Source organism: Crinia signifera, chromosome 2 (assembly GCF_055691185.1).
Source record: "Crinia signifera chromosome 2, ASM5569118v1, whole genome shotgun sequence".
Lineage (NCBI taxonomy): Eukaryota > Metazoa > Chordata > Amphibia > Anura > Myobatrachidae > Crinia > Crinia signifera.
Genome location: NC_139218.1, coordinates 337,869,542 through 337,895,127, shown reverse-complemented (window position 1 = coordinate 337,895,127; position 25,586 = coordinate 337,869,542). Strand labels below are relative to the sequence as shown.

Genomic DNA, 25,586 nt, shown 5'->3' with positions numbered 1-25,586 from the left:
ACTGTTCATTCTAGCACCCGCTATCTTTGAAAACCCATACAGTTCCTCTTCCCTGCCTGGAGTGTCGCTGTCTGCTGTAGTGCAGTGAGGCAGGGGTGGGGCTGTCCTGTGTGCTGCTGCTGAATGGCTGGCCAGACTGTCTTTCACTGTCAGCTACCACCCACAGCAGCAGCACACAGCCACACACACATATGAAAGCCCAGCCAGCAGTGATACTATCATGTTTGTTAATGTTTTTTTTTATCAGTCTCTTAAGTTTTTAATGAATATAAATCAAGGAGAGAGTGAGCTGGCTGCAAAGCATTGAAAGCAGCACACATTGACACTAGGGAAGCCAATCCCGGGGCATTTTTTCAATCCCGGAATTCGGGATTGAAAAATGCCCAATCCCGGGATCCCCGAGATCCCGGGATTGGCTTCCCTAATACAGACCTCAGGGCACCGGGGGGGGGGGGTGAGGCGGGCGCAGGATGGGCACAGGCCGAGCAGGACAGGTACAGGACACATCACAGCGACGCAGGCAGCAGAAAGGTCACTAACGCGATCAGACAGCAGATCAGAGGCGGCTTCGAGCCGGGGTGATGGAGCCCGGGCTGGTCCGCTGGTGGCATGCCGGCAGGTCCGCTGCTGGGTGGACGGGCTGGGCGGGCTGGTCAGGGGACTGGGCAGCTGGGCAGGCTGTTCCGGGGACAGGATGGAGGCAGACAGCTAGTGCGGCCTGCGCAGCGTGACCTCTGACGTCGTCACGCTGCGCAGAGCCGCGCTGCCCGGGACGGGAGAAGCCGGGCAGCTGCTGAGCACCCGCTCAGACGCTGCCCGGCATTAGACTGCGCATGCGCAGTCTAATCCCGAAATCCCGGGATTGGAAACTCCAATCCCGGGATTGAAATCCCGGTGTTTTGGGGGCCAAATCCCGGGATCCCGCGGATCCCGATCCCGGGATTGGCCACCCTAATTGACACACAAAAGAAAAAACATTGGAAGATTGAGAAAAACATCGGGGGAGAAATCTAGCGATGTAGATGAAACATTGGATCCTCAACATTGCAGGGTTAAACATCGAACATTGGAACCATAAATCCGATGTTACCGATGAAACATCATATGATTACCCAATACCCATCCCTAGTCCCTCCTGGAGAGGGTCATGTTGGGAGGTATGCTACAGTATGTGCAGTATGCCAACTGATTAAAACCACTGGATAGACCTGAACAAGGTGCTACATACAGTACTAAGCTTGTGCTTAAGTATCCCTTCCAGCGTGTGGGTGATCACTGTATTGCCCAATGTGTTGTTATATTCTACTATAGATCTGCACAGACCTGTCCCTTCCCCAGCTGTGCCCGCTTTCCCTCTAGATGTGTTATCGCCCATTACAGTGACTCCCCTCCTCTCATCTCCCCTATCTGCTCCCCCTCCTCTCACTCCCCCCACCGCCACCTCTCTCCGGCGATGCTCGCTGCTCCCCGCTGCACACACAGACAGTGCCCGGCCGGATGAGCAGGTCACACGGCGACAAGTCAGCAGCACCGGCGCAGGAGGCAGCGCTCACGCTGGGGCTACCGAGCAGCACACGGGCTCCTCCAGGTCACCAGGGAGCGCGGTGGTCATCGCTGTCTGACTCTGACGGTACAATCAGGAGCTTCCCCCGGGACTTCCCCTGAGTGTGAGCGGAGGCACCGGTGCAAGCATGTCCCAGCCAGCGGCACGACGGCTGCAGCGCGGAGCTCCCCTGATGCTGCATCCAGGTAGCAGACCTGTTCCACTGCCCACTCACCTGCCTCTGCTGTGTGCACTCACATCTCTATGCACTCACATCTCTGTGTACACACACCTGTGTACACTCACATCTCTATGCACTCACGTCTCTATCATTCACTCACATCTGTATGCATTGCACATGCACCGACCTTTAAATATATATATAAATACACACACAGATGTAGATTTTATATATATCTATATATATATATATATATATATATATATATTTTTTTTTTTTTTTTGAGGAACAGTATGGTTTTGTCATCAGGACCTATACAAAATGGATATTAAAGTATATATATTAGAGCTGTATTTCATGTAAATGTGTGTGTAATACTGTAATTGTGGAGCATAAATTAACTTGTAGATCTTATGTTCCAAACTGTAATCAAGTCAGGGTTGTCTCCCACTAGGGAGGACAACCCTGTATTGATAAATAAGGTACTTGTGTAGTTTCACGCGCCGTGCTACTTCCGGGTGTACGCTCGCCACAAAATATGTCCAAAAAAGTAACTTAACTCCATGCCAACATGGATAGTTCATACCTCCACTATCCATGTTGGCATGGAGTTGATTTTAAATAGCGTGGCGAGCGTAGCGAGCCACCGAGCCCGCAAGGGGACTCAGACGTACGGCGCCATGCTGGCACCGTGAAACTACACAAGTACCATAAATAAAGTTTCTTATATAAGCAATGCTAGGTGTCTTCATGCCCGCACTGATATGTAACACCTACAGTTTCTATTATTGTCTTGGTATAAGTTCAACTTGAAAGCTCCAGCAATGTGCAAAATGCTGTAAATGTGTTTAGTACTACAGTTTGAATGATACCATAATGATGCTAAACATGAAAGTGTCCGCACTATCCAGAGCTAGCAATGTGTTAGACACAATGCAAACAGAAGCACAGCGCCAACCTGTTTCTTTGCAGGATTCCCGGAATAGAGAAGGATTCTTCATAAGACACAACGAGTATTTCTGGCGCTCTTCAAATAGAGCACTTTCTGCATTCATAAACAGCCCATGGGTGTAACTGCTGACCCCTAAAACACATGGCATCACCTAATATACACCTAGAAAAACAAACGTATTTCATGTAAATCTATCCAGTCTGTGATGTTAACAAACACATCATGACCCCCCCCCCCCCTCCTCCCAGGTACACTAGAAGCCCAATTCTCTGATGGAGTGATTTCATCGCCAATTTCTTTCTATATGCAGAGTGTTTGTTATGTTGCCATAGTTTATAAAATAAACTACAGATAGGCTGTATATCTAAAATTAGATCCAGAAAGGAAAACAGTTTACAAGACTGATTTAATGGAGTTATCTGTGTGGCATAAAACACTTCTGATGTGTGTGTGTGTGTGTCTGGAATGCCTGTTCATCTGATATTTAGAAATCTAAAGCACAGTGTGTGTGTGTGTGTGTGTGTGTGTGTGTGTGTGTGTGTGTGTGTGTGTGTGTGTGTGTGTGTGTGTGTGTGTGTGGAATGCCTGTTCATCTGATATTTAGAAATCTAAAGCACAGTAAAATAAATTGTACTCCGACTTTGTCAAGTTAAATAATGCAGCAAACATCAGTGTGATGAATTTCTTGTTCCACTAGGACAGTGGGGACATTACTGTATTGCACCGAATGCCAGGGTCACCTCTACTTCCATTTACAGATTATTAGTGACAATACTGTACATGTGTCATGTGAATATACTGTATATTAGTTCTTTTTGAATGTTCTACAGTTCATGTATTAATAATGGCATCAATGTATTTAGAAATATCTGTCATGATGTGAGTACCACGATTCTGAGGATTAACAATCTAAGGTTTTGCCCCAAATGCTTCATTCAGTGCTGAACGTGCAACCAGCCCCGGCATACAGTGTGCGGATAAATGGCTAGTACCTGCAGTCACTGTGCTGTTTCTCCAAAGGAAACACTAGTGTTGCAATGTAGACAGGCAATGCAATCTCTTTGCTGTTGGCACCAACCTAAACCAACTGTCAGTGCTTATTAATTGATGAATGCTACCGGTTTTGAATTCGCCATTGGTATATACAACACTGCGTTTGTAAACATGTTTGCTGTCCTAGAATCTGCAGCAAGCACACTTACCAATGGAGCCGCCGTGTATTGTTATTTGGAACCGAACGTCCCTATTCTCAGAAACCAAGGATTCAATTTCTCACAAAACTATTTACTGTACATAGGTGATTAGAAGAAATATAACCTGGGTTTCTTGTGTATAAATAAGTAAAACATGGGTTGTAAAACTAGGGCATAGCGTTCATTATTCCAGAAACATAAGCACAATTAGCCACCTCCAGTACACACTGTATGGGAACATAATGAAAAACTCCAAAGCCGGTCATTCAAATCTTGGAACCCACAGGTTGTTCGATAGATCTTCAGTAGGCAAAATGAGCATCCGTTCATATCAATAGAAATGACTGTGAACATGTAGGCAGTAGCAGTAAGTCATTTTTTCAGGAGTATTAGCTACATGGCTCCTGGGATTTGTCCGGCTCGGCTCTATCCTTCTCTCCGCCTGTATAAAGAAACCCGACTACATTATTTTGCAGGTCCTGAGAAAAATCAGATTCAAATTCTAGTGAGTGAAGATCGCCTTGTAATATTATTCATGGTTCTCATGAGGCGGTAGTTCATGTCCAACCAGTTACTCAAAGCTGTTAATTGATTTTTAGTTACAGCTAAACACTGATTTTAATTCTGCTGGAGTTTCAGCTATGCAAACTAAATGAGTAACAACATTCTACATATATTTGATACTGTCACACTAGATAGACTATGTAAATACTGTAGTGTCCATTGCCTGGGAGTCTTCTCTCTCTTTCTTATGCTTCGGTCACTCAGCGATGTCTCTCCCTAGTAGTAGAACCATTCAAAATACAAATGAAATGTGGAAAAACAAAGTAATAAGGAAACCTTTAGGAAGTGATGTCATATCATAAGCTTGCATTAATATCCCCAGCCATCTCTTATGCTGGGTACACACCAGGACGACTAGGGCACGATTCTGTCAATTTAGATCCAATTCCGACCGGTTGTATGCAGATTGTGTGTATTATCGTGTGTTTTTGCCATTTATTTGATCCGATTCCGATCCAATGCGCGTTCACGCCGCTCGTTTGGTCGCATCTTTGGTCCTACGTGCTGCAGGTAGGATCCGTCAATCCCAGGCCGACCGACCGTCAATCGTATGCAGATCGTGAGTGTTTTTTGCCGCCTCCGTCGTCCGTCCGTCGGTGCGTCCGTCGTTTGATCCAGCCTATTTGAGTGGCATTTCCTAAACACTCCCCCGGCGCCATGTTTTTCCACATAGCAAACAGCGCTGGCGCAGCAGTTGGACTCTCCTTCTTGTCTCATCTCCCAGAACAACAACCTGGTATGTTTGCACTCCCAATGCTCTTCTATGCATGCCCACTGTTGCCACCAATGTATATAGTGTGTATAAAGCACTGGTTTGGCAACCGTGCACCCGACCATGTCACTTTTGTTTTTTTGGGTGGGCCCCATCTGTGTGTGTATACATATAACCAATGTCCACCATTGCAGTATTCCAAGCACTCCTCTCTGCTAGGCCCCATTCACCTGTGTGTGTGTGTGTGTGTGTGTGTGTTTGTGTATATATAGATATATATACATAAACCATTGTCCACCATTGCAGTATTCCATGCACTCCTCTCTGCTAGGCCCCATTCACCTGTGTGCGTGTGTTTGTGTATATATAGATATATATACATAAACCATTGTCCACCATTGCAGTATTCCATGCACTCCTCTCTGCTAGGCCCCATTCACCTGTGTGCGTGTGTTTGTGTATATATAGATATATATACATAAACCATTGTCCACCATTGCAGTATTCCATGCACTCCTCTCTGCTAGGCCCCATTCACCTGTGTGCGTGTGTTTGTGTATATATAGATATATATACATAAACCATTGTCCACCATTGCAGTATTCCATGCACTCCTCTCTGCTAGGCCCCATTCACCTGTGTGCGTGTGTTTGTGTATATATAGATATATATACATAAACCATTGTCCACCATTGCAGTATTCCATGCACTCCTCTCTGCTAGGCCCCATTCACCTGTGTGCGTGTGTTTGTGTATATATAGATATATATACATAAACCATTGTCCACCATTGCAGTATTCCATGCACTCCTCTCTGCTAGGCCCCATTCACCTGTGTGTGTGAATAGCAATCTGCACAATAAAATGTATAGTGGTTTTCATAAAAGTTTATTAACATTTTAAATACTTAAAACATAAGAACTAGGTAAACTGGTAACTATAACTATAAAAATTTAAATATGAAACAAAACATGGGTATAACTATAACAACTAAAATGGTTTTATCTTTTTACAGTCCCAATGTCCAACGCAAAGGAACAAGAGTTTTTGGAAGGGTTTATTGAAAAATATCGTTCACACGAATGCCTGTGGCGCACAAAATCCAAGGAGTATTCGAACAAAATGAAAAGAAACCAAGCCTTGGAGGAGTTGGCACGCTACAGTCTTCCATTTCACCCAGAGGCCAATGTTGAATGGGTGAGGAAACGCATCCAGAATATGCGCACGGTGTTCTTAAAGGAACACAAGAAGATGGAGGCTGCAAAGAAGTCTGGTGCTGGAGTCGACGAGATGTATCAAACATCGCTCTGGTACTATGACCGGTTGACATTCACCCTCAGCCAGGAGTCGATGAGGACAGGAGTAGTCCTTATGGTAGAACATGAAAACCAAGAAGTCACGGCGCAGGAGGAGGAGGAGAATTCGCAGTCTGCATCGGTGAGTCTATTTTTTTGGCTATCTAATTGATTCCTCCTGCCAATCCACAGCGCCCTCCCCATTAAAGTAGGCCATGTACTCTTCCCTCACCTGTTTGGCTCGTGCACTCCCTGTGTAGTGTTGTGTTGGGGTTTGCAAGGAGGATATCTGCACTACCTCCTCTGGCAGTTCTTGGTCTTCTTGGAGTGCTGTGCCTGTAGCCCTTTGCTGTGTGGCTTTTCTGCGGAGCAAATTGTGCAGGACACAGCACGCCGTGACAACCCAGTCAATTTTGTCCACCCTCAGGTTAATGGCAGTGTGGAAAATGCGAAACCGGCTTGCCAGGATGCCAAAAGCATTTTCCACAACACGCCGTGCCCTGGATAGCCTGTAGTTAAAGATCCTTTTGTCATGGTTCAACCCCCTTTGCGCATATGGCTTCATGACATGCTCGTGCAGGCCAAAAGCCTCGTCAGCCACAAAAACAAAGTTAAGCCCCTGTTTAGTTTCCTGGACAGACGGCAAGTGAAGGGTGTTCGCTATGAGCCTTTCGTAGAACTTTGTGTCCTTGAAAGTGCCACCATCCGATGCACGGCCATTCCTTCCTACATCCAGGAAGATAAACTCATAGTTCGCATTAACAACAGCCATTAGTACAATGCTAAAATAGCCCTTGTAATTAAAATAGTAGGAACCACTATTGATAGGCTGGGCTATGCGGACATGTTTGCCATCAATGGCTCCACCGCAATTTGGGAAGTTCCATCGCTGTTCAAACTCCTCTGCGATGACTTTCCATTCATTCACGCTGGTAGGGAACTGAAATTAGAAGTAAATAGAATTGATTAGTAAACATGTTCAATTTTTTTACAGCTTGGTGACTACCCACCTGCAACCCCAGACCTATCTGTCCTATCTGAGAATGCATGCACATCGAACGAAGTTCCTACTCCGGCACGCACTCCGCCACCCACCCTGGAACCCACTCCACCACTCCCCCGTGCCAAAAAAATGCGTGGCAAAGGAAAAAAAGGAGAAGCAGCGGCACATGAAGAATTTATGATGCGGGCACATCAAGTCCTGCAAAGAAACCCCGACAAACATGACAACTACTTCACTTATGTGGCAGAGTGTGTTCGCAACATGGCTCCTGACCAGCAACTTACTTTTGAAAAGTTATGCATGGAGTTGGTGTATAATGGCAGTTTAGGGTATCTCAACAGTGGCACTAAAATAGTTGGCATTGGTAGTGCACCAGACACACCACTGTCATTAGAATCACCAGTGCCTACTCCGCCTGCCACCGTAGCAGGCCAGTCGAGCACAATTCCAACACATACCCAGTCAACACCTACACAGCCTTCTCAACCCCCCCAGTACCGTCAATTCTACAGTTCTTTACTGATAGAAGATCCAGAGTGTCCTGTTTTTGAGGATCTGTCTTAAAAAATAGGCTACTTTATCATTTACCATCGACATGGTCTCAGCTGCAGGTATGTGATGGCCACTGCTCACATGGCGTATGGCGCACATCAATGGGGCCGGGACCATTGCATCTGCGCCATGCGCCATGTGGGCCGCAGCCTTTACATATCTGCAGCAGACATCCTCTGCCGCACAGTACCTTATCCCTACTGTTGTAAGGGCATGTTCCAGAAGTTACCAGAGTGTGTTTTTTTTGTTTATTTATATGCTGCTACCTGTACCTGCATTACCAGAGGGAGAACAGGATTCTCCTCAATCTGGATAGCAAACTCCATTTATTGCCCTTTTTTCTTTGCCAATAGTATGGGGTACTGTGCGGCAGACATGGTCTCAGCTGCAGGTATGTGATGGCCACTGCTCACATGGCGTATGGCGCACATCAATGGGGCCGGGACCATTGCATCTGCGCCATGCGCCATGTGGTCCGCAGCCTTTACATATCTGCAGCAGACATCCTCTGCCGCACAGTACCTTATCCCTACTGTTGTAAGGGCATGTTCCAGAAGTTACCAGAGTGTGTTTTTTTTGTTTATTTATATGCTGCTACCTGTACCTGCATTACCAGAGGGAGAACAGGATTCTCCTCAATCTGGATAGCAAACTCCATTTATTGCCCTTTTTTCTTTGCCAATAGTATGGGGTACTGTGCGGCAGACATGGTCTCAGCTGCAGGTATGTGATGGCCACTGCTCACATGGCGTATGGCGCACATCAATGGGGCCGGGACCATTGCATCTGCGCCATGCGCCATGTGGGCCGCAGCCTTTACTTATCTGCGGCAGACATCCTCTGCCACACAGTAGCCCGTACTTATTGGGAAAGTTTAAACTGGGTCATACATACTTAAATCTTTATATATAGTGTGTGTTTTTGTACAATATCTTTTATATATGGTATTATAATATATTTGTGTTGACACAATCTATTTACTATTTTACATGTTTTAACCATGAAAGGCCTAAAAAACCTGTTTCTGTCCTAGGCCTAAATTATAAATAAAAATATTTTGTTTGCACAATAAAGTGTACAGTGTATATTTCATCCTTACCTTGCAATACTGGTACTGCAGCACCTTCACAATGGCTTTGCAGGTCTCCGGGATGATGAGGCCCAAAGCTTGCGGGGAGATGAGGGATCCAAACTTTAGGTCAGCAAGAGACCGTCCTGTCGCCAGAAACCTCAGGGTCACCACCAGCCGTTCCTCAGCAGGGATAGCCATGCGATACTTGGTATCCTGCTTCTCGATGTGGGGAGTCACCAGACGCAGCAATTCCTGGAATGTGGCATCATCCATCCTCAAGAAGTTACGAAAATCGTCTGGGTTATTCTCCCTGATGTCCCTGAGCAGTGGCATGTGCGAACGAGTCTGACGCTGAAGTAGCCACTGCTTTGTCCAGCATGATCTTTCTCTCCTGCGCTGGGCTCTCTGACGTCTGAGCTTCAACACTGCATAATAGAGCAGGTACTGTTGCTGGTGACTACCCATCACTGCATTCTCCATAGTGCAGGGTTAAAAGACACTTTGTAATGGCAGGCAAAACAAAGTAATGTGTAAATAGCTATGTCCAGCGTTCAGCAGGTATAAACCAAGCCTCACTAGTAACAAAGCAGAAATACACTGGTTTAAAATGGCTGCTGCTATTCCTATCCCCTCTGCTAGTCCAGCCCCTTCATTTAAATTTCAAAGGCCAATCGGACGACGGTCGCAGGTGTTCTTGCAAAAAAACAAAAACCAGCGATCCGACCGTCTTAACGACCATCGCGGGCGCATCGGGATCGGATCTAGATCGTTCCGCCAAAAAAACACAATTTTTGCTAATCGTTTGCTGGGGACTGCCTGGGAGCTCCCGGGAAGTCCAAGGGAAATCGTTCCATGGTCGTCTATCGGTCGTGAACGACGGTGGTCGTCCTGGTGTGTACCCTACATAAGTAACAGCTTACAGCTTAATTAAACATTCCTAGAAAACATAACATCTCATTCTTATGCACACTATTTAATGTTAAAGAAAAAAATATCGAATGATAGGATTACTGAGTTGAGTAATATGTAGTCACAATAATTGGAATGTTTATATGCTAAACAAGCCTCCTTCCTCTGCAGTAGGGTGCTAAGCACAGGGTTAGAGTGTGTGTGTGTGTGTGTGTGTGTGTGTGGGGGGGGGGGGGGGGGGGGGTGGGGGGGCGGACTGAGTTCCATCACCTCTAATGGGGAGTTGGAGCTAGTTCAACCTCCACCTTGGTCCTGCACAGTAACTGAAAACTGAAAAGCTTTATAGTTTGCAGGGGGTGCCAAAAATGTTATCTTTGGCCCTGGGGGATAATTAGGTAGCAGAGGGAAATGAGTTCCTACACCTCTCCAGGACCACTTTAAGCCCTGGTGCCATGGTTCTCGATCTGGATTCGTGTATGATTCTCTAAATGTTGAAAATTCACAACAAATTGTCCATCTTCTGGCGCTACATTGAAGCGAAGCAAACAGGTTTGATTGTGCTTCCGCCAGTTCAAATATGTTTGAGTTCATTTGAGCCTAATTTGCAACATTGCATATATTTTTCCATAATTTTTGCGTGCAAATGTGGAATTTAACAAAAAATGTTGTATGAAGTAACCATGATAATTAGCAGTGGTGTAAGTTCATGCAAGACGCCTGGAGGCGGTATGGATAGTGGTGGTGGTAGAGATGGTGGTGCCCCCCCCCCCCCCCGTGGTGCCATTTAATAGTAAAAAAAATATATATATATATATCACACAACACACACATATAGTGACACCCGCTGGCCGCACCAGCCTAATGACGCCACTACGTATCCCCCTTCCCTTTTTTTTATACCTTTGTTACTCCACTTATATATTTTATGCTCATTATTACTCAAGCCCTTTCTATTTTTTGTATCCATCACCCCCCTCACTCCTATTTTATGCCCATCAACACCCTGCCCCTCTCCTAATATGTTTCATGCACAGCATAAGTTAACATATACTTTTCAGCATGTAATACCCCCCCAGCCAGCCCTTATATAATGTTTGCCTCTCTGCTCCCTATTTATCTTTGGTATGGAAGGTTCTTCAAGGAAGTGGGGTGCAGGAAGCTGAAGCTGGAGCCAGGGAAAGTGAGGTGCAGTGATCTGGATCCGAGGTCTGCGGTCATAGGAGTGCAGGCAGCGGGTGTCAGTGAGGTGCAGGGAGCCGGGGACAGCCAGTGCAGCAGCGAACCGCTGGTGTACCATAATAATTGTTAAAACGGGTGCCCGGCAATGCTGCTTGCTTCGGCAGCAGCATAGAAGGATGGGCGGGCTGAGGCATTGGTCCAGCCCCACTTTCCACCCTGCGATCTTCCGTTCCTAACCGGCAGAGGCAGCAATGTGGGATACGTGTGTTGCAGGAAGGAACCTGGTGCGGTCCACACTCCCTAGTGACGCCGCAGCCTCCTTCCTCCGGGCAGCCTGTGCACCAGCTAATCAGGGTGCTGCAGGCAGTAGTTTTAAATATCATTGGACGCTGAGCTGTCGCTCAGCAGTGTCCAGACTATCTGTGCAGTACAGGCATCATCCTGACGTGAGCTGGAGGGCAACGGTGCGGATCGGATCCGTAATAGAGATCCGATCCACGGCGAGTGGCAGCCGCAGGAGACCCTTCCAGAGTGGGGGTGGGGGCCTGCTCTCTGTACCCCTTCCCCCCCCCGGTGGGTAACGCCCGGCGGCAAAAGCCTCCATTGCCTCCGGGAGTTACGCCACTGATAATTAGAACAAGTGACATGTTTGAAACGTTTCTTTGAAGAAATTCAGGGGTAGATGTATGAAGCAGTGATAAGGGAGAAGAGAGGAAAAGTGCCCCATGACAACCAATCAGCTGCTCTGTATAATGTTATATTATGCAAATTATAGATTCTACTTCAGTGCTGATTGGTTGCCATAGGTCACTTCCCCTCCCTTATCACTGCTTCATGTATCTACCCCACAGTGAGCCACATGCATGAAGCATGCTCTATGGCAGGGGTGTCAAACTCAAATTCATTGGGGGCCGCATCAGCAGTTTGGTCACCCTCAAAGGGCCGCTGTATAATAATAATGCAATGACACCACAGGCTGCTCCCGCTGTATAATAATAATGCAATGACACCACAGGCTGCTCCCGCTGTATAATAATAATAATAATGCAATGACAGCACAGGCTGCTCCCGCTGTATAATATAACAATAGTAATGCCATGACACAAACTATTATACAGGGGGAGCAGCCTGTGGTGTCATTGCATTATTATTATACAGAGGGAGCAGCCTGTGGTGTCATGGCATTACTTTTATATTATACAGGGGGTGCAGCCTGTGGTGTCATGGCATTATTATTATACAGGGGGAGCAGCCTGTGGTGTCATGGCATAATGCCATGACACCACAGGCTGCTCCCCCTGTACAATAATAATGACACCACAGGCTGCTCCCCCTGTATAATATAAAAGTAATGCCATGACACCTCCACCAGATATATTGTTTTTTTATGTAACTTACTGTATTTTATCCCTCAGGCTCCTTTACTGCTGCTGCTGCTGCGGCTCCAGTAATTTCAATTCCACTCTCTGCGCCGCGGCCTGTCCTGCTGAGGCCCCCTGACTCGGCCTGCCTTACTTCCTCTCTGCAAATCGTCATGACGTCCCCACACAGCGTCTGCCACTGCCTCGATAAGAGGGAACAGGCTGCCGGGCCCTCCTCCACGTAGCCATGGAGGCCGGCGGCCATGTTCCTGTGGCCGCAGACATCTTAAAAGACCACAGGAACATGGCCACCGGCAGTGCAAAAAAAAAACTTTCAAAAAAGAGAATAAAAGGTGAAGGCTGGCGGCGGCTGCGCGGGCCACATGACGAGGTCTGTCGGGCCGGATTTGGCCCGCGGGCCTTGTGTTTGACACCCGCGCTCTATGGATTCTGCAAAACACCTTGATTTTACACTAGTGTGCCTGTATAAATTGGCCAACTCATGGGACAAGCTTAATCTCTAGTCACCTCCCCAGCCTTGGAAGAGCACATATTATAGTTGTGTGGAGAGGCAGAAACATGTCAAGTGGTGCACTAGTAACAGAGTAAATGCCATATCAAGGTCCAAACTTCCACCGCTGTTAAAACAGCTAATAAAATGAACTTTTCCACTTTTCGCTTAAATACTTCCTTAATGTTGTTTCCTTATGCTTTATTATTACATTGTTCTACAAAATGTAGTACAGCTACTCCGTCCTTTGCAGTGAATCCCTCTCTCTCTGTACTTTTTATTCAGGTGTGTTTGCACAAATCCATGTCATGGCAGCACATAGTGGATTTTATTGCAAACCTCAACTGCTGTGTTTGTTGTAAACGAGCTCCAATGTGTTTATTGGTTGGATCATGTATAGGAATAGGGCCAGTCATTTCAGAGCACCTCAATTGATCACTTCTCCTGCCCATCCTTGATATAGAAGAGTAAGATATCTATACAATTGACTTTTGTTGTTTTCTGTTAAGAAAGGCTTGGAGCTCCTTTCCTGGATGCTTTGGTCTAAGTGGCAGTCAAGCCATTCTGATCATTTGTGTTAAAATATTTTTAATGACTGCAGTCTCAGATTATTGACAGAAAATGGATGTTATTGGAATTTATCACTAGGGGGATGCAAGAGGGTGTAGACAAAATGACAGAAACTGGTAACAGAGGCTGTAGGTGTTGCAGGATACATACAGATGAGCAGGGCTTAGGGGGGTATTCAATGTTAGGGGAATGGCTGTCGAGCAAGCTCGACAGCCGTGCCCCTGTCCCATTCTCGGTCAGCTCGCCTGGAGCTCGGCAGTCGGGATTCAATGTCCCGGCCGCCGAGCGGCGAGAAGGGGGCGTGGCCGCGAGTTGATGACGGAAATAGACGAGCTCCGGCTTTTCTCGGCAGAACGAGCCGACAGCTTGTGATGTCGGGCTCGTTCTGCGGTGAAACCCTGTTCAATGCTGTCGGGGAAGACAGCATTGAATAGGGCCCTGCAGCCATCTCCCCCGTCGGGAGATGGCTGCGGGTGCACGACAATGATTGAATACCCCCCTTAAAGTGGTCATGCAGAGGTGGGGGAACTCATTTCTCCCACCTAATTAAACCCCCTCCCATCCCCCCCATTAGGCAGCTACAGGGCCAGTGGTAGGGTTTTTTGCATCCCCCTGCAAACTAGAATGGTTTTCTGTGAGAATTACTGTGCAAGGCCAATGTGGAGGTTAAAATGTTCAACCTCAGCATTAGAGGTGGTGGAACTCAGTTCAACCCCGTTCCCCCTCACTTTAACCCCTGCAGATGACTTGCAGTGAAGATGTTAGTGATAAGAATACCCATTCTGCCATCCCAATAGAGGGAGTCCCAACATGGGTGTGGAATATTACTTTAACCCTCCCGCCTAACTCAAAACCGCCTCCTCATCGATGTCGGCATCCGATTGTCAGTCTCCTGGTGGTAGTCGGATGCTGGATCAGTATAGTATTCCTGGGGTTTTGAATGCAACCCATTGTTGGATGCACAATGGACCTTATTCAGATCCATTCGCAGTGGCCTGTTCGTTCGCACGGGGCCAATGTTTTCTCAATGTGCATGCACATGCGCTGGGTGCGTGCGGCCACGGCGAACCTTGCGGGGGGGGGGGGGCAGGGGGCGGCGGGTAGGGGTACTTGTCCATGGGAGCACCCAGCGTTTCATGGGCGTTCCCATGAAAACAATGGGCTTTCCCATGGTAATTGCCAGGTCGCGTGGTGCTGCTCTGGGAACCCCTGCGAATCAACCGGAGTAACCCCCAATGTTCCTATCAAAGTTTGGAGGCACAGAATGGTGATATGACCTTTTGGGTCTTTTTTTTGTACATAATTCTAGCAACCTTTTGTTCTTGTTCTGCAAATTTAAAGGATACTGTTTAGTGAAGCTGCCAAGTGCCTTATTTATTTATTTACAGTTTCTTCTATAGCGCAGCAGATTCCGTTGCGCTTTACAATTGGAATCAACAGTGAGAAGACAAACTGGGTGATTACAGACAGACATAGAGGTTGCTCGCAAGCTTACAATCTATAGCCTTGCTGTTAGGTTCCCAGCCCCACTCTATGCGATGTAATAAAAACTCGCACTCACGCATACAAAAAATTGTATCATATGCATAAATAAACCCTTATGTACCTTTTCCCTTATGAATAATCTACACTGATAGAATGTTGGTCTGTGATATAACACTTACTACTTTGCTAGTGTGTCTCACTCAGATTTTTCCAATTCTTCAATGTCCCCCGTTGAGGAGCACAGTGCAAACTATCCTGGGTCATCAGTGTATAAATGGATTTGAAAATTGCAATTTCTTTTTCAATAGTAATACTGCATGCCACCCTGAATTCCCATATATCTGTTTTCTTATGAAGCTACATTGCTACAGATATGTCCACATACATCTACCCTCCGTGCGCTAAAAGTCACGTTAAAGATAACGCTTGAGCTCCGTGGGGATACGGTCATTTGCTCTACAACAACTAGGTTGACAAGCATTGGGTGGACACCACTAGGTTGACTTGCAGCAAGGTTGACATGGGTCTAGGTCGACATGGGTTTAGGTCGACAGGTCATTAGGTCGACACAAGCATTATGTCAACACTGGCAAGGTCGACAGTTAAAAGGTCGACTTCACTGTTTTTTGAGCTGACGTGCTGACAGGCGGTATTTCATTCCCTACCATCCACTAGGGCGTGGTGGGAGAATAAAATAGTGCGCCAAGCGTAGCGAGGCAGGCACTGTGCCCGAAACATCGCAAGCAAAACGAGCGATGCCAGGGGACGCGGTGCACTTCAAACTGTGTCCATGTCGACAATGTTGACAAAATGCAGGTCAAGGATGATGTTGAGGCCTTCAAATCGGGACCATAGGTTCATGGGCCATATGGATTCTTGCTATATATAAGGGGGGCCCAAGCCACCTCTGATCGCTTTGTCCTCTTTCCGGAGTCTGTCTGTAGCATATGATACTGATTAAAGGACTTTGAATCCTGGCCCGGAAACTGTCCAACCTTGCAGTTAGGTGAATGTGACCTTAATAGCTTACTTCTACCCAGGTGGTAGAGCTGGACATGTTGGAACGGTTCATTGGACTGATCCTGCCAATGTTGCCTGGTGGGTCCAAGTGCAACAAGCTAAAAATTTAGAGTTTATCTAGTAGAAAATTCTTTGCTGATAAGAAAACATGCATGACTTAACAAGGCCGGAGTTTCCACTCGTGTCTTGCTCAATTGTCACCAGGTCTGGATCTGAATAGTCTCGAGTTCCCTCACCAAAAGATTTCACATTTCTGTGCTTCCCTTTATGGCAAGAAGCTTCTCACTCCAGAAATCATTCTACACTGAGGCCAATGGTCATCCGATTACAGTGTTGGAGTATCCGACACCTCCACCACAGCGGTATTCTTTAAGTGGCCAATCGGGGAATCAAGAAATGGAGATTGTACAGATGGACCCATTTCTTTACTGGTTATTTACAACAAGTAAAACCTGTCTGGTCCCACCTCTGATAAAGGCACATATATACAAGTGGGAAACAGATTGGTCAAAGATTTTCTATGGTTTTGTTTTGCCTGAGGAATAGGTGCCTTCCAAGGTTTCAGGGTACTTGTGTATTATCATGGCGCCCCCCGATGTTGGTCGCACGATGTTTTGATGGCATGCGATGCGACGCGATTTTTGCCCCTATACGATGAAAAATTGTATAAGCACCCTAAAGGGTGCTTACAATGTTAAATGCACCCCCACGCCACCCCCCCCCCCACTATAAACGTGAACCCGAAGCGTGGCGAGCGGCGGCGGTACGCGTCCTACGACCTTTTCATACCCCCACTATCCACGTCGGCATGGAGTTGATTTTATAAAGTGTGGCGAGCGCAGCGAGCCACCGAGCCCGAAGCGTGGCGAGCGGACGCGGATACCTTCACAGGTATCTGCGTCCCCTCGTGGGCTTCACACCCATACCCCGCGTCCACTTGCGGGGCTCGCTGCGCTCGCCACGCTTCGGGCTCCGTGGCTCGTTGCGCTCGCCACACTTTATAAAATCAACTCCACGCCGATGTGGATAGTGGGGTATGAAAAAGTCAGAGGACGCGTACCGCCGCCCCTCGCGCGCTCGCCATGCTTCAGATTCACGTTTATAGTGGGGGGTGGCATTGGGGTGCATTTAACATTGTAAGCACCCATTAGGGTGCTTATACAATTTTTAATCGCATCGCATTGTATGGCATTGTATACAATGTCATACAATTTTAAAATTGTATGACATTGTACAACATTGCGCGATATCGCATACCATCGCATGCCTTTTGGTATGCGATGCGAGGGGCGCCGCGATAATACACAAGTACCGTTTCAGCAATGATCCTTGGTGAGCCATTTCTTTTCTCCCTGGATGTGTTTCTGTCTCGAGTCCCTTAATCCCAAGAGACAAGAGAGGAAGCTGCCTGTTTGTGACTTATATGCCAAATGGGGCAGCCTAACATCTCTACAATCATGAAGCAGTATTGCCTGGAATTAAAATGTTTAACATTGAGGGACTTTGGGGTTTATTTACTAAGATGGGAGCGAGCGTAATCAAAGTGTCCTGGATGTTCCTGAATTATATTTATATTATGCACAAGAGATCCAGTGTAAAGATATAAGGACCTAAATCCCTATGTGGTAATATGCAACTTTCTTTATTACCAACAAGAACCATGATTAAAAAAAAAAAAAAACCTGTATGGCCACAATTTAACAAGAAAATATCTATAGCCATGCACACGTAGGGGGCCCGATACAGACTTGTTCGCTGGGCTGCTAGCATTTGGAGCCCAGCTAGCAGGTAGCCGCCTCCCGACAGAGCACACTCCCCTCACAAGGCCCCGCCCCTGTGCACGACTGTGAGCACGTACACAGTCATGTACACAGGGAGAAAATTATTCACTAATTATTTTCCCCTGCTTGCAGCGCTGAGTGAGCCAGGACTCACTTGGCGCTGCGGAGGCCTTGGGGAGGAGGCAGCTGATGATGTCAGTGTCCCTCCCTCTCATCAGCCAGGGAACACTTGGATTTTCTGGGGGACACCCAGAAAACACTGACGGCACGCCCCCAAATGACTGGATTTGTAGCCCGGCGAGAGGGTCTGAATGGCCCCCAGGGACCAGAGTGTGCCCATGCACTCCTTAATGTCAGTCATCCCTGTCAGTAAGTTGTACACATACTATATAATACACTGTCTAGTTCTATACGGCATAATATGAACTGGGGTCAATGACAGCTGGATTAAAGGGGGGGGGGATAGGGGATAATGAACTCTACCCCCCCCCCCCCATTCCCCCGACTGGAGTATGAGGGCCCTGCTCGCAAGCTTACAATCTATAGGGAAATAGGCATTGATACACAAGGATAGATATTGTTTATAACATTAATTCCACCAGAATGCAAAGGTTCCTGGTGTGCTGTATGATACAGTGACCCTGCAGTTTGGCCAGGGGACAGGAGGATGGAAAATGTGAAAAAGAAAGAGAGTGGATATGTGTGGACTGTACAGGGGGGATGTGATTAGATAGGAATGGTATATGAAGGTTAAGTGGCTGGTTCTGGAATTTGATAAACTTGCCCGAAGAGGTGAGTTTTCAGGGAACGCTTGTAGGTTTGGAGACTGGAGGAGAGTCTTATTGTGCTTGGGAGGGCATTCCATGAAGTGGGTGCAGCCCGAAGAAAGTCCTGCAATCGGGAATGGGAGCGAGTAATGAGTGTGGATGAGAGACTCAGATCTTGTGAGGAGCGAAGAGGTCAGGTTGGAAGATATTTTGAGATAAGAGAAGATATTTATGTTGGTGTAGTTTGGTTTATGGCTTTGTGTGTAAGTAAAATATTTTTTTTATTGAATACTGTAGAATACAGGTAACCAATGAAGTGACTGACAGAGTCACTTTGCATACAGCGAACTGCAGTGGTGAGAGTCTGTATTGGGCAAGGCCAGTAAGGAGACTATTGCAATAATCAATGCGTGAGAGCATGGATTACAGTTTTGTGTAAGGTAAGGGTGAATTTTGAATATGTTTTTTAGGTGCACGTGGCATGATCTGTACATGGTATTGTCCACTGCATCCAAGCCCTGGAATCTATTGCATTCTGGGTCCTTGTGCAAATACGGTAAGCGGCCAAACCTCCGGAAATAGCATCTTTAAAGGTTTGACCGCATTTTTAGGTTTGTTGCATCCCACTTATGAAGTGTATGATGAAATGAGGGATGACTAGGGGAGACTCAATATGATGAAATTAGGAGTGATTCTGGGACCTATTCTGGTTCACTCCTTCTGGCAAAATCCTTCTTAGATGGACAAATCCAGGCAAAAAGGGTGTACAATATTTATTTTACCACTAATATTGTAATTTTTGCTGGAGCCATCTGTAGGAAAACATAAGCTCCTGCCAGTATCTGTGATGTTGCAGTCCTTGGCCAAAGCTAACTCATACCGGCTGGCGAACATCTCTGGCGATTCCAAAAAGTCTGTGTCAAGTCCCGAGCTTAGCACCACCACCCGTTTTGTAGATCACTTCCAGTTGCTGCATTCACATGCTAATCATGGGGGGGGGGTTGGTTTCAAACAATCATGCAGGACTCGTTCTGCGCATGAACAGATCTTGTGACTGTGCTTTTCCTACACCATCGAAGTTGTATGTGTACCATCGATTTTACGTGCAAGTTTTGGACCAGTATACATTTCTCAAGGCGGCAAATTCAAAATCAACACAGCATTGGAATGTGCTATATTTTACTGATAGGAAAATCGACCTAAATGACCCCATACATCGGACAAGTCAGACCTTGGACCTTATTCTGGTCCGTTCGCATCTGCAGTGTGTTTGCACGGGGAACCGATGTTGTGCGCATATGCATTTCTGCGCATGTGCATTCGCCGGGTGCATGCGGCCACGGTGAACAGACTGTTTACCAGGCACATGCACCCAAGACTGCGGGCAGGGGGTGTCAGCGTATTGGGTGTTTCCACATGGCCTGTGAATGGATGTTTATGTTAAACATCCATTCACAGGCCATGCACGAACCCGGCGTGTGAGGGGGGTGGACGGACCGGCACTCGGCGTGCAACGTTTCGGGACACTTGCAAAGCTGAGAATTTGCAGCCTTTCGAGTCAACCAGAATAAGGGCCCTTATTTAACAGGCAGCTTCCCCGGGGGGGGGGGGGGGGGGGGGGTGTGCCTGTTAAATGCCGGTGATCTGTGTATGTTAGTGCAAAGGAACATTCACTCCATTTGTGGGTTTGCAGCAACAAGATTATCCATCTACGAAAAGTTGTAGCTATGCCCACGCTAATGACTTGAGAACTGATATTCTGGACTGCGGTGTAAGCCTTGGGCATGATCCTCATGGGTGTTGAAAACAACGCTTGTTCAAAGCACAGACAAAACCTCATAGTGTAATTTAAAAAAAAAAACAGCGTCTTTATTTTTTCAAAGTGTGACCTCTCGAGAGCTTCCATAGAAGTCCACTATATCGTATAAAGCTTTTGTTCTTATCACTGCTGAAGGCAATACTGAAATTGGTAAAGTCAATGTTTGTGCAGAGTGAGTGTGGATTGCACTACTAACTAGGATTATATTTTCAACTACCAGTGTTAAGGGGTATACTATTCTTCATACACATGTGACCTGCCTGACAGGTGACTATTTCTAATTTGTAATTACATCACTTTGTTCCTTACAGCTAAAGAAGCAGATTTCTAAAGTCACTGTATAAGTGTTCCTTCTATGCCCATACTGTTACTTATAGCCTAAATATTGCACACCTGAGATTGGTTTACATTGTTCCATTATTGTGTCAGGGACATGTGCATACTTTTACAGCAGAATATAAATGCAAAGTGTAAACATGGCCTGCTCCTAAATGGCTGAACTAGTGTTTGCAGGGTGTTGCTTAGCAACCTATTGGAAGTCACATTGCTATCACAATTTGAGGACATTATATATATATATATATATATATATATATATATATATATATATATATATATGTACATACATACATACATATATTTTTCAATACGCCATGCACCTTGAAATGCCTAGTGCGATTGAGCTGGCAGTACACGGGCAGGCAACAGTGCTAATATGTGAATAAGAAACACAAGCAGTCTCTGCTGATTAAAAGGATGTGCAACATGCCTATATTGTTTTGTGATAGCGACTGTATCCTGTATGTTGCATAAGTTGCTTGTGCATCCTATTCACGTATTTAATGTGAATAAAGGTACCCATACACGGTACAAAAGATCGCATTGCATCGCATACGTTTTGCAATGCAATGTGATGAGATCTAGTACACAAAGTATGTGCAGCACATACTTTTTGAGTTGTGCGATGGGATGTGTGTGGGAGCGCGCATCTCATCGCACCTGGCAATTGTATTGTATATGGGCACCTTAAGGTGCATGTTAAGGGAAAAAGTGCATGTAAAGATGCTCCAGTCTACCGGCAGTAGGGATGTTTAACGCAACTGCAGCAAGTATGTTGGAGTAGAACACATCTTTATGATTTACACAGGTTCTGTCACTGATTAAATCCAGGCGAAATGCAGGATAGAATTTAGCCAGCTATAGAACCTGTGCAATTCAGATGTGCCCCGGTTATGTATTATATTTAGGTACTTGTTTCCTAGCAGGGCGCCCACTAAGCAAATAGCTTAGTGTGCTATTCTGTCTAATCAGCACTGCCAGCCCCGGGTCTCCTGCACAGCACCAGCCGCAGCAGAACACTTCCCTTTTTCATGCCAGGGCTGGTCAGCCCAGCAGTATCAGAGATTGAGGAGGCCCAAGAGGCTGGATTAGCCAGACTGGCTGGCTCCTCACCCTTCATGGTTCAAACTATAGGCGCTGGCAGCAGAGGGGAAGAGAAGGTATGGTGCACCACTGGATTGGGGGCAATCTGGCCATTCACAATGGCAGCTTGGGTTAGGTAATTACACAGTGCACCCAGCCGACGTTGGCTCCCCCAAGCCACTGCAGGGGCTGCTGCACCATAGATACCCCACTGATCACTACCCATATTCCTCCACAATTTCGGTTTCAGTGTAAGTTAAAATAACAGGAGTTTCTACTTACCCCCTTGGTGTACTTGAGTAAAATGATGGAACAAACACGGTCATTAATCCAATATTTTTGGTTTGGTGTCTTCAAAGATTATAAAATATCCCTTACATTTGTGTTCCCTTAATAATTTTAGAGTTACGTGTTTTATTTTGATACCGTAATAAAAGAAATTTGTATTCACCAATATAATAAATATATATATATATATATATATATATATATATATATAGATACACATACATACACACACACACACACACATCAGATTATGAAATCGGCGTGGAGTTGATTTTAGATAGCGTGGCGAGCACAGCGAGCCACCGAGCCCGAATCGTGAGCGCAGCGTGCCCCGCGAGGGGATGCGGAATACATGTAAAGTAATCCGCGTCCCCTGTCGGTGTTCGCTGCGCTCGCCATGCTTCGGGCTCGGTGGCTCGCTGCACTCACCACACTATCTAAAATCAACTCCACGCCGACGTGGATAGTGTGGGTATGAAAAGGTCGGAGGACGCGTTCCGCCGCCCCTTGCGGGGCTCCCTGCGCTTGCCACACTTCAGGTGGCGTGGATACTGGGGTTGACGCTAAACAATGGCTTAGGTGCAGGTGCTTACAATTGTAAGCACGCATCGCATCGCACACATCGCACGGTTAAAACGTACCATGCGATGCGATGAGATGCGATTTCACTACGTTTGCGTACGTAAGAAATCTGGGCACCCTGCTAGGAAACAAGTACCGGTATTTATATATAGTATATATAATTTGTAGGAAAAAATATATAAAAAAATATATATAATATATGCAGTAGTAAATGTTTTAAGTTGTGCAAGCACTGTATGTATATATCTGTTTGTATAGTGCAGCTACAGGTCAGTGACTTGTTTGTGTAATGTATGTATTATGCTTAGTGAGTGGATCATCAGTAAAAGCCACAGTAGAACCTTTTTACATGCTGTAAGATATTTGATGCAATGGTTACACATGTTATTACAGTGTATGTTTAGAACTTAGACATGACATAATCATTTTGCACATTATACGACACATTCTGTTCCTTGCAGAGTTGTATGCCCTTGGTGCATTGCAGGTTTATGGTGACCATTTTATAATCTGTTGTTTATGTCTTATTGCCATGACAGCCACATGTGGCATCTCTGGGGGGGCAGGACTGTAGTTACAGGTCACATATATATCCCTATGGGGAGGTGGGAATAGTATGTGCAGACTCTGATAACCTGTTAGAGTAACCGGGGGAGGTTCTGGTGTGGATTAGAGGTATAACATACTCTATCTCGTTCACTTACACGCGTTCAGATCCCACTGCAGAAGGGGCTGGCGTCCTGCTTCATGCCATCGCCGCTGCTATTAGTCCCCCTCCCTGCTGCCCACATTTATCCATCACAGCGCAAGGAGAATGGACTGATTTCCCTGAAGGACACAAGGGAGAGCACAGAACATGTGAGAGGAAATCATTTGCATGAACCCCTTGCTTGCTGGTGCAGCTCTCATAGCAATCCTGGTAGTTAAAGGTTGATCCTCCTGCTTTCCATGTTATGGTATGTCTCAGAGTCTGTGATTTGGGTACTGTCTGTGCATCGCTGTTTGTCACTGGGATGGTTATAGGAACTACAGTATGCCCCATCCCTAATGCATGGGTTAGCCTCTTGCCCTTGGTCAGTGCATTGGTCAGATGTGTTTAATGTCAGCTAAGTGGTGTAGAAGCCTCTATTGAACAGATACGTTGCGTAAACGATTACAGATATAATCAATCACCTCATCCTGCAGCTGAAGAGGTTGTCAAATGGAGAATTGTTTAACACTACGGTTCCCTGTGAAGTTTCCACCAAACCGTAGAACGTCAAACACCGGCTTATAATAATGTCACTGACATGTTTTCTGCTTTTGTGCAGGAATGATGGAGTCACCCAGCGTCGACAAAGATCTCCTGGAGGCATGCACCTCTCCATTCGAGCTGAAGTCGGGCCCCAGCAAGAAGATGTGGGTCAAACTGCGGGCTCTGTGAGTAACTAGCATAAGAAGGGTTAAGGGACTTCCCCTCCCAACATGCGCAGACCACCCTTAGGAATCCCATCTTTGTCGAGAAGCTGTGTTTTCCACCTTGCCTTCAAAACAAAACCATTCTGAATAAACCATCACATAACAAAAATGATTTAACGAGACACATACAAGGGTGTACTCACCCGTGATGTTACAGCAGTGTGCTGCACTGAGCGGAATTATTTTTCCATGCATTTGAAAGATAAGTGGAATCTGCAATGGCAGGGCACAAATGCTAACATTACCATGGCAACCTCCGGAATAAGATTCAGAATAACACCTTAAGCTATATCTGTACCCCACTTTAGTAGATAAGATTTGGCAATTTCATCCTTTGCTCTATGCACATCTTATGTCAAACGCTGTTGTAAATAATATACGGAATTGCTTAGCATTTGCAGATTTGTAACATTGTTATGCTAATTTGTATAGATCATGGATTGATAAGATGCTGTTTCATTTAAGGAGGTCACTTAAACAAGTATATTGTGTAAAATATTGAATTTTAGGTTTTATAAATAATTTTATTTAAGTAGATTAATTAAATTAAGGGGCGACTGCCATTGTGACAGCGCAGAAACACCCACAAAGGCCGCATAAGTACCCCCTGTGACCCGGACTCTCTGTTTATTGTGCGTAGACATTTTGGGCTGCAACACAAATAGAGTTTGGTTCTACAGCAATTGCTGCACTTACTAGCGGGAAGAACATAGTTGCTTCTATTTGAATTGTGCCCAGTTGTGACGTGCAGGAGCCAACATCAGTGCTCTTGCCGAATAATCAAGCCAATAACGGTTTAGGTTTTATCTGTTTGTTTTTTCTATTTTAAAATGATGACTTCTAACTTTCGGTAGAATATCCCATGTTGTTGTGTATGTTAAGATATCCCTATGATGTGTTTTCCAGAAAATAGAATATGATTTCATCTTATACGTTTGGCCATGTGTGGGAACAGTTGACAAACTAAAGTAGCAATCTTCCTTTTAGAAAATGTAAAAAATACAAAAGACTGACTTTATAGTATACGAGATACATCCTGTTGTTACTAACAAAATTCAAAAGAACAAAAATGGGCAATAACATTTATAAAGAAAGACACGTCCGGTATTACATTTAATACTATTGGTATGGTAAGTCTGTAAAAGGAATTAATTTTTTAAATATACCACAAATAAAATAACTGAGTTCCAGATGAACACCAAATCAATGATTTCCACAATGCCCTTAAGACCCTCTGTAAGTTACTAAAACTTCCCACTTCCTTTAAAAATGTCCCCACAACACCACTTTCCACAAAATGCCCCAATATGTCCTCAGACACCCACATTCCATTCATACCTGCAACTTCCCACAAAATGCCAGCACAT

At 45.8% G+C, this 25,586-nt stretch overlaps 1 protein-coding gene across 4 annotated transcripts in view; it reads left to right on the top strand.

Moving 5' to 3' along the window:
* The first annotated feature begins 1,419 nt into the window (after positions 1-1,419).
* Positions 1,420-25,586, top strand: part of PDE1B (phosphodiesterase 1B) — a 307,280-nt gene continuing 283,113 nt past the window's right edge. For 2 of the 4 annotated variants that reach the window (XM_083169525.1, XM_083169526.1), the window contains exons 1-2: positions 1,420-1,749; positions 24,072-24,180. In XM_083169525.1, the coding sequence (XP_083025651.1) occupies positions 1,692-1,749; positions 24,072-24,180 (167 nt within the window). In that variant the 5' untranslated portion in view covers positions 1,420-1,691. Of the gene's footprint in view, positions 1,750-23,463; positions 23,718-24,071; positions 24,181-25,586 lie in introns of those variants that run through there. The other 2 variants (XM_083169528.1, XM_083169527.1) reach the window with 2 other exon arrangements.